This window comes from Rhyacophila brunnea, unplaced genomic scaffold (genome assembly GCF_057557595.1).
Source record: "Rhyacophila brunnea isolate RB1 unplaced genomic scaffold, BYU_Rbru_1.0 scaffold_2, whole genome shotgun sequence".
Lineage (NCBI taxonomy): Eukaryota > Metazoa > Arthropoda > Insecta > Trichoptera > Rhyacophilidae > Rhyacophila > Rhyacophila brunnea.
This window is the reverse complement of record NW_028232859.1, coordinates 32,752,439-32,766,472: the sequence shown is the minus strand read 5'-3', so window position 1 is coordinate 32,766,472 and position 14,034 is coordinate 32,752,439. Positions and strand designations below refer to the sequence as shown.

The window sequence follows — 14,034 nt, the reverse complement described above, 5'->3', positions numbered from 1 at the left end:
AGTATATAATAGGTATATATTATAGGTATTTACCTATAACATACTCTCCGCTTTGGGTAACTATTTGTATTATTTTACACTACATATTATAATATATTTATTATAAAAGAATATTTCAAATGTCTCTTGAATTGGTGCAATATGGTAGATATTAATTTATGGAGGAATTGAAAAAAATAATAATTTAGGTATATTTTTCCAAACAAAATTCCAGTTAAAAATACTTATTTGACATAGAAAAAAATATGTAGTTAAAATAATATAAATATTATTGTAATAGAAGAACATAGTTGTAACTACTAAATACCTAATAAGTAATCTATAATATAAAAATAATATTTGTTTGTTTGTTTGTTCGTGTTTTATGCACTGCCATACCGTTCATCCGATTGCGATAAAACTTTGTAAACTTATTGCTTGCACTTGTGCGCAGATTATAGGCTATATCTTATATATAGAAATGAAAGTCTGTTTGTCTGTCCTATGCGTTTGTATACCAATTCATCTGATTGCGATGAAACTTTGGTGAGTTGTTGTGTGCACACCCGCTAAGGTTTCTAAATTAGAAAAATCATCTTCCTAATCTTTTTCTTCATTATATCTTCTTTTATTCATATGGTTCCTATACCATTCATCCGATTGCGATGAAACTTTGGTGAGTTGTTGTGTGCACACCCGCAAAGGTTTTTAAATTAGTACAACCATCTTTTTCTTCTTCTTCTTAATTATATCTTCTTTTATTCATATGGTTCCTATACCATTCATCCAATTGCGATGAAACCTTCGTCAGTTGTTGTGGTAACACCCGCCAAGGTTTCTGAATTAGTACAACCATCTTCTTCATTCTATCTTCTTTTATTTGTATGGTTCCTATACCATTCATCCGATTGCAATGAAACTATCGTCAGTTGTTGTGCCCACACCCGCGAAGGTTTCTGAATTAGTACAACTATAATATTTGTTTGTTTGTTTGTTCGTGTTTTATGCGCTGCCATACCGTTCATCCGATTGCGATAAAACTTTGTAAACTTATTGCTTGCACTTGCGCGCAGATTATAGGTTATATCTTATATATAAAAATGAAAGTCTGTCTGTCTGTCTGTTCTATGCGTTCCTATACCATTCATCTGATTGCGATGAAACTTTGGTGAGTTGTTGTGTGCACACCCGCAAAGGTTTCTGAATTAGTACAACCAACTTCTTCTTCTTCTTCATTCTATCTTCTTTTATTCGTATGGTTCATATACCATTCGTCCGATTGCAATGAAATTTTATCAAGTGTTGTACTCACGATCGCAAAGGGTTTTGAAATGGTACCAACATTTTCTTCTATTTTATCTTATATTCGTATGCGTTCTTATACCATTCATCCAATTGCGATGAAATTTTGATCAGTTGTTGTGCGTACGCCCGCAAAGGTTTCTGAATTAGAAAAACCATCTTCTTCTTCTTCTTTATTATATCTTCTTTTATTCGTATGGTTCCTACACCATTCATCCGATTGCGATAAAACCTTCGTTAGTTGTTGTGGTAACACCCGCAAAGGTTTATGAATTAGTACAACCATCTTCTTCTTCTTCTTCTTCTTCTTCTTCATTCTATCTTTATTTATTCATATTATAGTTCCTACACCATTCATCCGATTGCAATGAAACTTTCGTCAGTTGTTATACCCACACCCGCAAAGGTCTCTGAATTAGTACAACAATATTCTTCTTCTTATTCTTCTTCTATTCTATATTCTTCTATTCGTATGCGTTCCTATTCCATTCATCCGATTGCAATAAAACTTTTGTCAGTAATTGTGCCAACACCCGCAAAGGTTTCTGAACTAGTACAACCATCTTCTTTTTCTTCGTCTATTATAACTTCTTCAATTCGTATGCGTTCCTATACCATTCATCCGATTGCAATGAAATTTTGATCAAGTATTTTTCTCATGCCCTCAAAGGTTTTTATATTGATACAACCATCTTCTTCTGCTTCTTCTTCTTCATTCTATCTTCATTTATTCATATTATAGTTCCTATACCATTCATCCGATTGCAATGAAACTTTCGTCAGTTGTTATGCCCACACCCGCGAAGGTTTCTGAATTAGTACAACAATATTCTTCTTCTTATTCTTCTTCTAGTCTATATTCTTCTATTCGTATGCGTTCCTATTCCATTCATCCGATTGCAATAAAACTTTCGTCAGTAATTTGCGCCAACATCCGCAAAGATTTCTGAATTAGTACAACCATCTTCTTCTTCTTCTATTCTATCTTCTTCTATTCAAATGCGTTCTTATACCATTCATCAGATTGCGATGAAATTTTGACCAGTTGTTCTGCACACGTCCCCGAAGGTTTCTGAATTAGTACAACTATCTTTTTCTTCTTCTATTCGTATGCGTTTCTATACCATTCATCCGATTGCAATAAAACTTTGGTGAGTTATCGTGTGCACGCCCGCGAAGATTTCTGACTTAGAAAACCATCTTTTTCTATTCGTATGCATTCCTATACCATTCATCCGATTGCGATGAAACTTTTTCAGTTGTTGTTCGCATACCTGCGAAGGTTTCTAAATTAGTATTACATAAAATACAAAGTTTGTTGTTTATTTGTTCTATCCAATTTTGAATTTTTTTATTACATATTAATACTATTAATAACGTTTGCATATTTTGGATTCGATTTTATTTTAATGTTCTTTTCTTTGACCTTTACTCCTATTAGAATTACTTTCATATTGCCATGTTGTATTACACAGATATTTAAATATTGAAAAGATAATTACTTATTATTCATTTTTAAATATCTAAGATAAATGTATCCACGAAGCGATCTTGTGCGAAGCCGGGTACTTCAGCTTGTTATTGATACAAAATTTTGACTAATAATTAATTGTTTGTGAATGAATGAATGAATAAATATTAATCACAAATTTTGTAAATAAAACCAAATGTATAATTTTGTATTGAAAATATTTCCTAAAAAGATCTGAAGGTACTCCTATACTTAAGCGCTTAATCATAAAATAGAAATAAAAACCAAAGAGCGTAAAAAAGGCATCAACCCTTAAAGAGCTGGAGAGGTACTTAAGTACAACGAATATGTTGTGAGGTTGCGAGATATAAAAAGAGGAAGCCGAAATTTCAGTAGATATAGATTTTCAAAAGAAAATGTATGAGATGCCCTGAAACGGTTTGATATAGAGTACGTAATATTTTCAACCATTTGCAAGGTGTTTTAAGTAATAAAATTTGTTATATAATATTAATGTTATATAAGAACTATGATTTTTAATAGATGTGAAATTTAAAATTTTACAGTCAATAAATAAAATAAAAATATAACTTAAAAATAAATAAATAACTTAAAAAATATGTAATACGCTTAATATTCGATATCTTACTTAGTATGTATGATATTGGTTGAAATAATTATATAACCTAGCGGAGTCAGCTGTATCGCTAGATAAGTAGATTCCTAACTACTTAGTTCTAATATAATTATTAAATAAACCCTTAAAATAATGATAAGCATCGACTTGGGGTACCTTAATTGTTTTCTGTTATGGTTATTTAGAATAAGGGTAAGAATAAGTATGTGTTGTGATTTGTGATATATTCAGTATATATAAAGTTTTAAACGACATTACAATTAATTTGTGACAGATGGACGGAAAGATATGAAAAACATGTGGTATCGGATAGAAAACGCGTTTTTGAAAATGATATATCTCTGAAAATAGGTTTTTATTTAGTTTATGCACGATTAAAATTGAAAAGATTTTGGGAAAGTTTAATTAATAAGACATTAGTGCGTAATCCAATAGATGTTAGAATATTTATTATAGGGATTATTTTATGAATAAAAGAAAATTCACGAATTATGAAATTTATATTTAGGTACACCATGAATAATTTATCAATAGGTACATATTTTAAAACTTATTCGTATTTTTTCTGGGAACAATGATTTAAACAAGTAATATTATAGTACGGTGGAAATGTACTGGATGTGTAAAAATTATGCCGCATTTAATTGAAAATATTCTAACAAACAAATTTATTGCGGAAATTTAGTTATGATTACAGTCAAATACGGTAATAAATTATATTTTAATCAATATTCCAAGGTAACATTAAACGATCTTGAAGCGCCAGAACTTTAATTAAGATTGTTCCAGTTCCTACATTTGAGATCCAGATAATAAGACGGGAAAATTGGAAATGTTTGTATTTAATTACTTCTTCTTAAAGAGTCGTTTTTCTATATTTCTTGAAATATTCATTGGGTCTCAAGTTATTTGGACGAGATTGAAAGAAATTGTTTTCCGTTTCAAAAGTAACATCAAGTTATTCAGACAAATAAAATATGTAATAATATAATTTGGTTTTCTTAAATAAATAAATAATTAAAAAAGGAATTCGGTGGATTTTATAAACTTCGAAAGAAAACTCGACGGTTTGTGCCTCTACGCTCCCCTCGGTCGCTCAGATTACTGCACTTCGCGGGGGGGAGGGGCTCTGCCCCCTGGGCCCCTCAGATGATGGTTACTTAAACCCTGACGGCTATATTTATTTAACATTGATACATGCTTTTATTTTGTTAACTGTCAATTCATGGTGGAACTGCATTGTATTGTTGTTTTTATTTAATAAAACGCAATTTTTTTGTAGTACTCATTCCACTTTAATTAATATATTAGGACCGGTTTCGTCCGCCTCAGTGGGACATTTTCAACTGAATCAGGTCTAAAACAGGAAAGTATCGTTGATTAACTCAAAAATTACATTATTAGAAAGTAGGTTTTTTACACACCTTCTTGTCGTCAATAAAAAAATGACAAGATCACAATTTTAAAGATATTACAGGTAAGTATAAAAAGAGTTCACATAAAATATCACACTGACTTTAGTGGTATGGTGGCATTTTTGAGTGAATCCAAATATATGCAATACCTACTGGTGTATATAGAAGATTAGAATTCTACGTTTGCTAATTAAATATAATACAATAAATATAACGGATAAATTTGATAAATGATGTCAGTTTAAAACAGTAATTTTCTCTTACACTAAATTTTAAATCGGTTAACTACATAATATATCAAAATTTACCAATGTATCTTGAGAGTATTATAATATATGAAATTGAAATTACTTCAACTAGATGTTTAGGTAGAGTGCGTGATACCTATATCCATATTATGTAGATATAATAAAATAGGCTTCTATACTGTTAGTAGTATAGTATCAAGTAGATATAGGTAATTTAAATGAAATCATTTTTTGATGTCAAGCTACTTAATTTATTGTCATGTTTATGGATAAAAATATCATCGTGCTAAGTTATTATTATTCCTTCCCAGGAATTCATTTATCAGGCATGTTAGTTTTACGGGTACAATTGATTTATTTCAGAATTATTACATTTTTGGATACTTCCAGTTAATGAGTGCAATAAATTATATCTGTATTAACCTTTTCCATAAAAAAAACAAATCGTATTATTTTCGTTGTAAGTTTTAAAGCATGACGTAATATTATTATCATTGTAAAAAAACGATATAATATAATAATCGACCGTTTGAAGTAGAGGTTTAAATAAAAAGCAAATATATTTAATTACTTTTCATGTTTCATTGAATATTACCAAACATAAAGATCTCTTTTCCAAACACGATATTATGTCATCGAGCAAAAATCAGCGTCAAGTTTCATTCTGTAATTTCATCGTAAAGCTATGCTAATTAAACATGGTTATATTGACTTTTGAAGCATCACGTGTTTGTTAAATTTGCATCGTTCAACGAACTTGAATATGCAATTCTATCAGAGTCTGCACTTCAGTTTGTACAAATTTAAATTTCAAATTATATGCAATTTTCGTATAAATAAAAATATGCTAATAATTGATTATTAATTTGGATACATTTTTTCATCTACGAGTATATAATGTAAAGTATTATGTTGAAGTATTCATGTTTATTAGTAAATATTTGAAATTATGACAGATCAGTGCTTAATATTGTTTTAGTATTATTTACCTTTGTAGTATTATAAAAAATGAATAAGTAAAATTATTTTAAAATACTTACAAAAACAATAATTTTAATTACAATAGATAATACGGTTCCCGGAGTGCTATTAATGTAGATTCAAGTCACATTTGGTGCACATAGTTTTTATTTAAATGAATTTCTAATAATATAGCGGTACTACAGTAGGAATTCTTACAGTACAGTAAGTAAGTAATATTTTTAGGTAGTTTAATAGTATTTAATATGTTCAATAAAAAAAATCACATTCTTAATTCTTTTACATAATTCATTAAATAATAAATAGTTATATTAGAAAGTATTTTTATTTTTAAAAAACTGAATGGTCCTTATAGTATATTTTTTAACATCAGATAATTAACTACTGACCGTATGATCTAATTTTTCATATTCATATAGCGGTGATATGGATCATGGCGTTGTCTACTGAATTTCTAAAATAAAGAAGTTAAATAATAATCGGTTAATATATATATTATGTCACTGGTGACATTAATCATAATACTTAAATGAAATAAACATAACCAAGAATTCGTGTCATTAAAATTGACGTAAACTTTTTATTCGATTTTTTATGAGTACCTAACACAAAATGATCCGCTGCGTGGGTAAAAGATGGAAAGCGCCAAGAAGAAGTAGCAACCCCTGTCGATCATGCCAGCACCGTGGCGGAAGGAGCCGAGGCTAACGAGCACGTTAGCGTTTACTCCATCCGTTAGGTCGCCATTTCCTGTCGTTATCTTGTTTTATCCTTTTCGTTTTTTTCACGTCCGAGGATTTAAAACGCGCCCCAAGTTCCGTTACGAGAGGCAAGAACACTATTATGTTCTCCGCTTATGGGATGTGGATCGATTCCGACCAGACCCATTCGCTGTTTATTTTTTTTGCTTGGCTTATTTTTGAATGTGAAGACAAATGAGTTTCGGGAAAATGAACGTCAGCAAAGACTGCCGTATACAAATAAAGCCGTTTTTACTTTCAGGTCTATTTTAATTTATAATACTCTGACAATAGTGAGTTTTTTATTAGTGCGATAGATTTAAATATTACAGTAAAGGTATTGTAAAATCTGTAATGTAATTATCATTATAATAAGTAACAATGATAAATAATGTTGCTTATATAATAATATGATAGTTAAAATTAATGCCTGTTGATAATGCATTAGTTAAAATATTATAAGTACATACGTCATAATTTGAAAGCATCGTATGCATATACAGATTAGAAAAAATCTTTTCAAGAAAAAATACGACACCCGACGTAACTTGAACCCGTAACCACTGGATTTACTTTAATGTATATTACCAATTGAGTTACGTGCGTCCTATAAAAATAAAACTCGATATTGGCTGACAACAAAATTTAATTTTACTCAAATTGTTTAGATTTATTTTATTTTTAAATAAAAAATCACGCTTTTTGTTAAAGTAATATAAAATATGTATATAGGTATTATACCTGCTCGGAACATCCATTTAACATTAAAGGTAATTGATAAAAAATATCATGAATATTCATTGGATTCCGCTGAATTCGTTTAATATTGTTTACAAATAACAAAACATATTTTTTTGTTCGTCTGAATGTTTTCAGAGACTTCATACAAACTTTAGATATTTTATAATTACAGTATAATAACAATATTATAAGATAATATGATTTTTTGACTATGAACTGTATATTTTCATATCGTTAGTAATCTTTACATAATATTCTCTATTAAGTTTTAAGTTCTACATATTTTTAGTTAAATAGTCTATCTATATGATTTTTTATAATGAGGTACAAGTGAATATTAAAATAAGAGATCTTTAAATCAAATTTATATGATGCAATATTTTATTGTCTTTATGAAATATTTTTTTATAAGTAGCCAAAAGTAGTTTAAATTAATACTTACATCATCATTACGTAATATTATAACAGTTAATAAAAGAACATGACATACATAGTATAACATTACTATATAATTATAGCATACAAAGTATTGAATGATAATATCATTTGACATAATTATGTCAAATGTTAGCTTGCGGCGCCCCCACTCAGCGGACAACATATACTGGTATCTATAATAGAAAAAAAATTGGAAAAAATACGACGCCCGATATGAACCCGTATCCATGGATTCACTTCAATGTGTTTTACCAATTGAACGACGTGCGTCCTATCTAATTACAATGAAATTAATCAGTAGTATTTACATCTTGAATCACTGAACAAAATGTGTTAATTTTCGAAATAGGCTTTGTGATTTAAATCAAGTTACTAATATTAGGTACTTACATACTTATCTTAATTACTAGCCGTCGTAAGGATTCTATCTAATTACGATGAAATGAATCAGTATTTGTTATATTTTGAAGCGCATTAACAAATTGTGTTGATTTGTGGCAATCAGCTTTTGTGTTTTATATCAAGGTGGCAATCACTTTAATTACTAACCTGTTTCATGGTCTCTCAAAATTTTAGTCATAACTTACTTGCAGTTAAATTAATTTTTATTATTGGAATATTTTGTATCATCAAATTTTACTTGTATATACTAATATGGCTTGGAATCAAATGCGTAATTGATTTTATTTAATTTTTCACTATTCACATAAATTGAAAATACATTGTGGTAAGAAGATTATTATCAAAAAATATTAAGCACGTACCTACTTATATAATACATATTATATTATGTATATTTTTTCAGAATTGGTAATTTATTACTTTTTTACTCAAAGAAAAGCATGAATTACTTGTAATATTGATATTATATAACTAAAATTGAGATATATTAAATAAATTTCCAATTTTAAATAAAACTCATGAATAATTTAAAACGTAAAACTGGATTTTTTTAAAATAAATACCAAAAACATTTCAAAGTTTTAACAGAATACTAACTTAAATACTGCTATTTAAAAAAAAAGTACAATTAATCACAGTACCTCCAAGTCTTAGCTCAGCAGTAGCTTGTGCAGATCGGCTCTCATCTCCTGTAATCATGCACTGGTACATTCCACGATCTGATCTAGAAACTCCAACCACAGTTAGAGAGTGATGATCTCGCGAGGCTAATAGGCGGGAGTGGGCGCCGCCCACCAACTCCACGCCATCATGCAGCCAGCGCACCCTCCCAGATGGACTGCCTCCCACAGAACAGTTGAACATGGCAGTGCTGCCTGTATTTGCAACCTGAAACACAATGTGGGATTAATGTATTCCGCATACACAATTTTGAAACCTATCACAACACAACGATCGAAACTATTCAGTTGTATTTATTAACATTAACAAACAAACAAGTAAATTTGAGGAAATCTTTCTCAACGGTTATAAGTACGTAATTAGTAAATATAAATTATAAATATAAAAATGGGAAACGATGGCTTACATTTAAAATTTCCCACATAATATTCAAACAATAGTAAAACTTCTCACCGCTGTCATTTACGAATACCTAAAAAGAACTTAGAACTATATAATTATATACTCAATAATATTGTTCACTCAAACGTTACAGTGTTCTAATTATTACAGTTCTATCTACTACTAACTTTTCATTAAAAAGTAAGAGTACGCTTGACTTTAAAATAAGTAGTATTATATATATATAAAGTATGTACTTGCAAATTACTTAAAAGCTGTATTACCGAATTTGGACTATATAATTATGGGGATAAAAAGGTTCTGTTATTTTCTTGGTGTATATATTTAAAGTTTTTTTTTGATCTTGATCTTGGCCGATTCACGGAAAATTTTATAAACACATTTTTTACAACAAGTGAACGTAATCCCTTTGCTCAACTTACTCTATTTTCTCCATTTTCGCGTCCAATTACATCAAATTTGAAATCAAAACGCATGACTTCTTATGGTTATATTACAAATTGTCCATCGCGAGCGTTAAATATTATTTAACTATATAAAATATAGTATTTTAAATGTTGAAATGATGACAGTACTACCACGATATAGTTGAGTTGATAAGATATTCATTTACTTTTAACAAATAATAAAAAACGTACATAATGATAAAGTTTGTCGTTATTTGCTAAACTGCAAATTGAGTTGATATTGTATTGTCTACAATTATGCACTGTTAGTTCTATAATTTAAACACTCAAACACAATACAATTCACCAAGCTACATTTTAAACTTAAATCTTGCAGTCTTTAATATATAACAAGATATTTTTTAACAAAGTATTACAGTTATAATACCGTCGTTTCTTTTGTTAGACAAGAAAACTATAAGGATTTAAATAATTTTTTGGATAAATTGGCGGGCTCAAAGATTAATCGGGTATGAAATATAAGTATATAAATTATGCCGATACATGTAAAAAGTTTTACATTGTGACAAAAAATTATTCACAATAATGCTCCTTCCAAGAAAAATGGATCCAAATACTATCTTTGAAGTAAATTTTTTTGGCTTCGTCACATATTATGCGCTTATTTATATTAATTACATCATTGTCTCTTCGATTGATATATTTTTATAAAAACCAATAAATTTTATTTAATACGAGTCAATATTCGGCTATCGGGGCCTAAATATGTTTTGTGTTTAATATCGAATACCCAAAACCGGGAGTATATAATTACATAAATTTATTGCAAATTGAATTGAATTGAATGGTTCATAATTCCATCACTAAATTTATTTTATTAAGAGCATTACAATATGACTTCATTAATAATTTCACCTCACTTTAGTATAGTGCAATGAAACCAATTATAATCGAAATTTGAATTTGAATGTTTTATAAGTTTTTCTAATAGAATTTCTCCTATATGATTCTATTTGTAAAAAACAAAAATACATTATGAAAATTTATTGGTATAATCGTTGAAGGATGATTTTCAAAAATTTACACACATGTGGTTAAATAATGTAATTAAATTTATATGAATTAAACATTTATTTTATATCAGAGGGTATTTTTCTTTTATCTTTATAAGGGTTGACAGATATTTTTTTAACATTTACTATTCACCTATCTTGCTTTTGTATTTAATATGTAAATCAGAACTCCGAATAAACTAGCATTTAAACACAGTAATCGTGACTGCTTTCATTTAAACGTTCCTGTGATATCTCATTAGCTTCGTGGCAGGTCAAAATGACAGAGGCTTAAAAAACGGTATCCTAGCAAAGTGGAGAATCCGACGATAATCCTGGTCGACAGGTTGAACGGGGCCGTTCGCGTACGACGCTTAGTGTCACTCAGCCCGGTCGGTCCAGAAACGTCATGACGCATTTGCCATGAGCCAGGTTCAAATGTTCTTAACACAGGCTCACGTAAGTGACAGCCTCTTACTAATTCGTGAAATGCTTCTATGCGGCTATATATATTTGATTAAACTAATATAATTAAAATAGGTTCAAGTCTGGTAACGAATAAAAAGTGACAGCTATGGAAAGTGCTTTTATTAACGACTATTTTCTAATTACCTACTGGATATTTTACTTTCACCCTAAATCCTTCATCACATAAAATACTTCATTTATTTTATCTTTGAATAAGAAATATTTATTAACATTTTTATATTATTCTAAAAAGATTTTCTCTTTTAGTACTAGGTAGCATTGTTCTAATAAAATAATTATTTTCGACTAGGTATACTAATCATAATATTAAATTTAGGTACATTTTGCTATAATAGTTATTTTAATTTTATTTTTAATTAAGCTAGTTATTACAATAATCACTTTTACATTACTGTATATCAATCCGTGTAGAATGAAAATATATTATAGTATTTATAGTAGGTACATACTCAATCCAGATAAATGAACAAAGATCGGCATCATTAACTGATGAAGTTAATTCTGTTTACAGTATTGTACATCTGAGTAGATGAAACTGGTCTTGAGCTTTGTTAAATAATGCGGATTAAGTAATTACTGTAGCTTAGATTCTCTCTTAATTCAGTTATTTGTACAAAAATCTTGTATAGGTAGGTACATTTTAAGGAGCCATTTTTGTTTGCGACAATAAATTTGTAGTTATAAAGAAAATATATTACTATAAGTAGGTATCAACATATTTAGCTTTGTAAAATGTTTTTTATCAGTGGTACATTGAAATTTCAATTCAATTTAAATACAGTGGATACCACGAAGACTAATTAATACTTTGGACGCTGAAGACGCACCTGGCGCGTAATGACTAGGCGGCCGATCGATGTAATTAACGTGAATTTTAAAGATGTTAATTAAAAAGTCAATATCTAGTCAGCAGCGAATGAGTTTAGACGTCATAACAGTCATAATAATATGATATTCTTTTTTTTATATCTGGCCAACATGGATACAAATTTCAGTGCACAAAGAGGAATAGGAGAAATAGAGTGAATTATATATTATTATATTTCATTTAATGATCAACTTTTATAGGTGTATTTTTGGAGAACACTTAAAATAATTAGTTAGTACGAGTATATTGAAACTGATTCAACTATTTAATATAGAGTAGTAATTTTCGAATCAGTCACACGCAGTTGCAAAAGTTTATTTCTTGTGGCCTTTCAGACTGAAAGCAGCGATGCACATTTACTGAAGCAAATACTAGCAACAGAAACTTTTGCTAACTTTTAAAACACTTGAGGGAAACCACTTGAAAGCTGGCGGCTGGAGACTCGTTTGGCAACTTTTGCTTGCAGTTTAAATAAGGCACTCGAGTTCTAAAATTCTTTTCAATGGCTGAATTTAAAAAAACAATAAAATCTATATGTAATTTATGTAATGCAATTAAAATAGTGTTAATTACGTAATATATTTACCAAATAATTATGAATTATTTTTCACATTACATAATGCATATTTTAGTAATAACAATGCATTTAAAAATTAAAAATGTATTCCAATAATCTATATGAAATAAGGTATCACTTAACTCTTATTTAGGGTTTAGTGGAAAGCCGTTATAAAAATGAATTACCTACTTTATCAATATAATCTTTTATAGTTATATTATAAAGGCAAAAGAAAATTAACATGTTAGATCTAAATTGGAGTAGGCATATGGGCCTCTACAGTGCTGAGATTATATTATCAGTTATTTTTTAATGAAAAATAGTTATTAGCCATTCGCCCAACTTGTCTGATTCTTGCATAATATAATATATTGAAAAACAACATGCATTATTTGACCAGCGGCAAATTCAAACCCGCAACCCACGGCTTCATGTTTATACAAAGTTGACTTCTCTACGCATAAGGACAACGTGGATACAAAATTATTACAATTTTATTTTGATTTTATTGATTATGAAAAGCCATTTAAATAAATGATCTAATTCAACAAATCTCAAAGATAAACACTTTGTGAAAGCAAGTTTTTTTTAGGTGATATATAAAAATCTTGAATAACATACGTATCCATATATATTATATAATCATCATCAGCCAGGATCGATCCACTGCTGGATGAAGGCCTTCCATAAATTCTTCCACTCTTCTCGGTTTTTAGTTCCTCGTTAGTATATATTATCGAGTAGCGCTGTATATCTACCTAAATTGCTTTGCTGAATCAAAAACAATCTTAATCAGTGGCACTTAAATCGAGAGGTTCAACAACTCCGTCTATCTCGGATAACGAATTTCAATTAACTGTGGTATGTATGATGACATTGTTGGTAGAACCAAATTGGTATGAAGCGCATTTGGGCGCCTGAATAGTATCTCGCATTATATCTTAAACGTAAAGTGATCAAACATTCTAATAATGTATACTACTGCGCACGTATGCACTGTGCGGGAGAAATTACGAGTAACAGAATGTCGTATGGAAATATTGGACATAATGCGGAAAGACCACAAAAAAACCAACGGATTAGGAGACAAACAAGAGTACACAATGTGATAGAGATCGCTTAGCAGATGAAATAACGATGAACTAGATTTGCAGCTCGGTAAGTGGACAAATTCTGCCATATAGTGGTACCCAATGGACACTTAACGACCAAAGGACGCATT

General features: G+C 29.4%; 1 protein-coding gene across 1 annotated transcript in view; it reads right to left on the bottom strand.

Moving 5' to 3' along the window:
- LOC147072212 (cell adhesion molecule Dscam2-like) overlaps positions 1-9,497 on the bottom strand; it is a 39,110-nt gene extending 29,613 nt beyond the window's left edge. Inside the window, exons 1-2 of the mRNA XM_085946702.1 lie at positions 9,489-9,497; positions 8,996-9,242 (exon numbers count right to left, since the gene is read on the bottom strand). Of these exons, the coding sequence (XP_085802828.1) occupies positions 8,996-9,242; positions 9,489-9,497 (256 nt within the window). The remainder of the gene's footprint in view (positions 1-8,995; positions 9,243-9,488) is intronic.
- Positions 9,498-14,034: the final 4,537 nt, after the last annotated feature.